This window comes from Columba livia, unplaced genomic scaffold, assembly GCF_036013475.1.
Source record: "Columba livia isolate bColLiv1 breed racing homer unplaced genomic scaffold, bColLiv1.pat.W.v2 Scaffold_132, whole genome shotgun sequence".
NCBI lineage: Eukaryota > Metazoa > Chordata > Aves > Columbiformes > Columbidae > Columba > Columba livia.
The window spans coordinates 892,379-894,155 of record NW_027043028.1 but is presented as its reverse complement, the minus strand read 5'-3'; the positions used below and the strand labels follow the sequence as shown (position 1 = coordinate 894,155).

Here is a 1,777-nt window from a genome sequence, read left to right as displayed (position 1 = left end):
CATTGCATTTTCGCCGTGGAAGGTTTTAGGTCCCTCTTTTCCCCTTGCACTTGGTAGGGAACTTGTGAGGAAGGACTTTTGGTTCTTTTGTAGATGCTTGGGTATCAGTTAGAAAGACAAGTCATCGCAGGTACATTTTTGGTTTTTAAACTAAAAACAGAATAGAGCCCCATGTTCACATAGTCACAGGGTCACACTAGCAAAGTAGATAATGAAGTTGAAATGGGCTGTCCACATTCCTCTGTGGATAACATTATTAAAGTTAAAAAAAAAGAGGCAGAACAGAGAGACAACACAAACACAAAACTAATGACAACAACAACAAACTAATGAGAAAGGATGGACCTGTAATGAGTTACATTATGAGTCATATACTGAAACAGATGGACACTCTAGAGCTTCTGGAAGTCATCCAGGCATCAGTTTCCACACTGCATTCTGGAGCTCCTGGTTTCTCAAGCTGTAGATGAGAGGGTTCAATGTTGGAGGCACCAATGAGTACAGAACTGCCAGCACTAGATCCAGGGATGGCAAAGAGATGGAAGGGGATTTCAGGAAAGCAAACAAGCCAGTGCTGATAAACAGGGAGACCACGGCCAGGTGAGGGAGGCAGGTGGAAAAGGCTTTGTGCCGACCCTGCTCAGAGGGGATCCTCAGCACGGCCCTGAAGATCTGCACATAGGACACCACAATGAACACAAAACATCCTAAAACGACAAAAGTACTGAAAACAAGAAGTTTAAATTCCCTGAGATAGGTATCTGGGCAGGAGAGCTTAAGGATCTGGGGAAGTTCACAGAAGAACTGTTCAACGGTATTACCTTGGCAAAGTGGCAGTGAAAATGTATTGGCCGTGTGCAGCAGAGAATAGAGGAACCCAGTGGCCCAGGCAGCTGCTGCCATGTGGACACAAGCTCTGCTGCCCAGGAGGGTCCCGTAGTGCAGGGGTTTGCAGATGGCAACATAGCGGTCATAGGCCATGATGGTGAGAAGAAAAAACTCTGCTGAAATGAAGAACACAAAGAGAAAGAGCTGTACAGCACATCCTGCATAGGAGATGGCCCTGGTCTGCCAAAGGGAGTTGCCCATGGCTTTAGGGACAGTGGTAGAGATGGAGCCCAGGTCAATGACAGAGAGGTTGAGGAGGAAGAAGTACATGGGGGTGTGGAGGTGCTGGTCCCAGGCTATGGTGGTGATGATGAGGCCGTTGCCCAGGAGGGCAGCCAGGTAGATGCCCAGGAAGAGCCAGAAGTGCAAGAGCTGCAGCTCCCGTGTGTCTGTGAACGGCAGGAGGAGGAACTGGCTGATGGAGCTGCTGTTGGACATTGGCTGCCTGTGGGCATGAGGACCTGTGCAAGGAGGAAAAGATAGTGAAGGTTTAGATGAGGCTTCTCTGGGAATAATCAAACCCATTTCTCACAGACGCTCCCACCCTGTCACACAAAGAGACACTTTTATTTTTCCAGGAGATCGTCCTGGCTGAGCCCTCGTTGGTGCTTGATGAGTGTGCAATGAAGAGCAGGGTCTCTGCCCAGGGGCTCCTGAGGAGTCAGCCTGGCCCTGTGTGATCGGGTGGGCAGGGGCCAGTCCTGGGGTTCAGCTTTGTCAGCTGGAACCGCTCCTGGTGCAGAAGGGACTGTCAGCATCTGTACCCCAGGGCTGAGAAACTGAGTTGGAGAGGTTTGGTGTTTCTACAGCTTCTTCTCCCCTCCCACCCTGGGGAGTGTTGTTGGGTGTCAGAAACCCTCAGCATTTCTGCTGCACTCAGGGAGAACAG

General features: G+C 50.0%; 1 protein-coding gene across 1 annotated transcript; it reads right to left on the bottom strand.

Annotated features, from left to right (window-relative positions):
* Nucleotides 1–408: 408 nt before the first annotated feature.
* On the bottom strand, nt 409–1,326 carry LOC135577630 (olfactory receptor 14I1-like). Its single transcript, XM_065047760.1, has one exon. It carries the CDS (start codon nt 1,324–1,326, stop codon nt 409–411), a length of 918 nt encoding a protein of 305 aa, XP_064903832.1.
* Between the last annotated feature and the right edge of the window lie 451 nt (nt 1,327–1,777).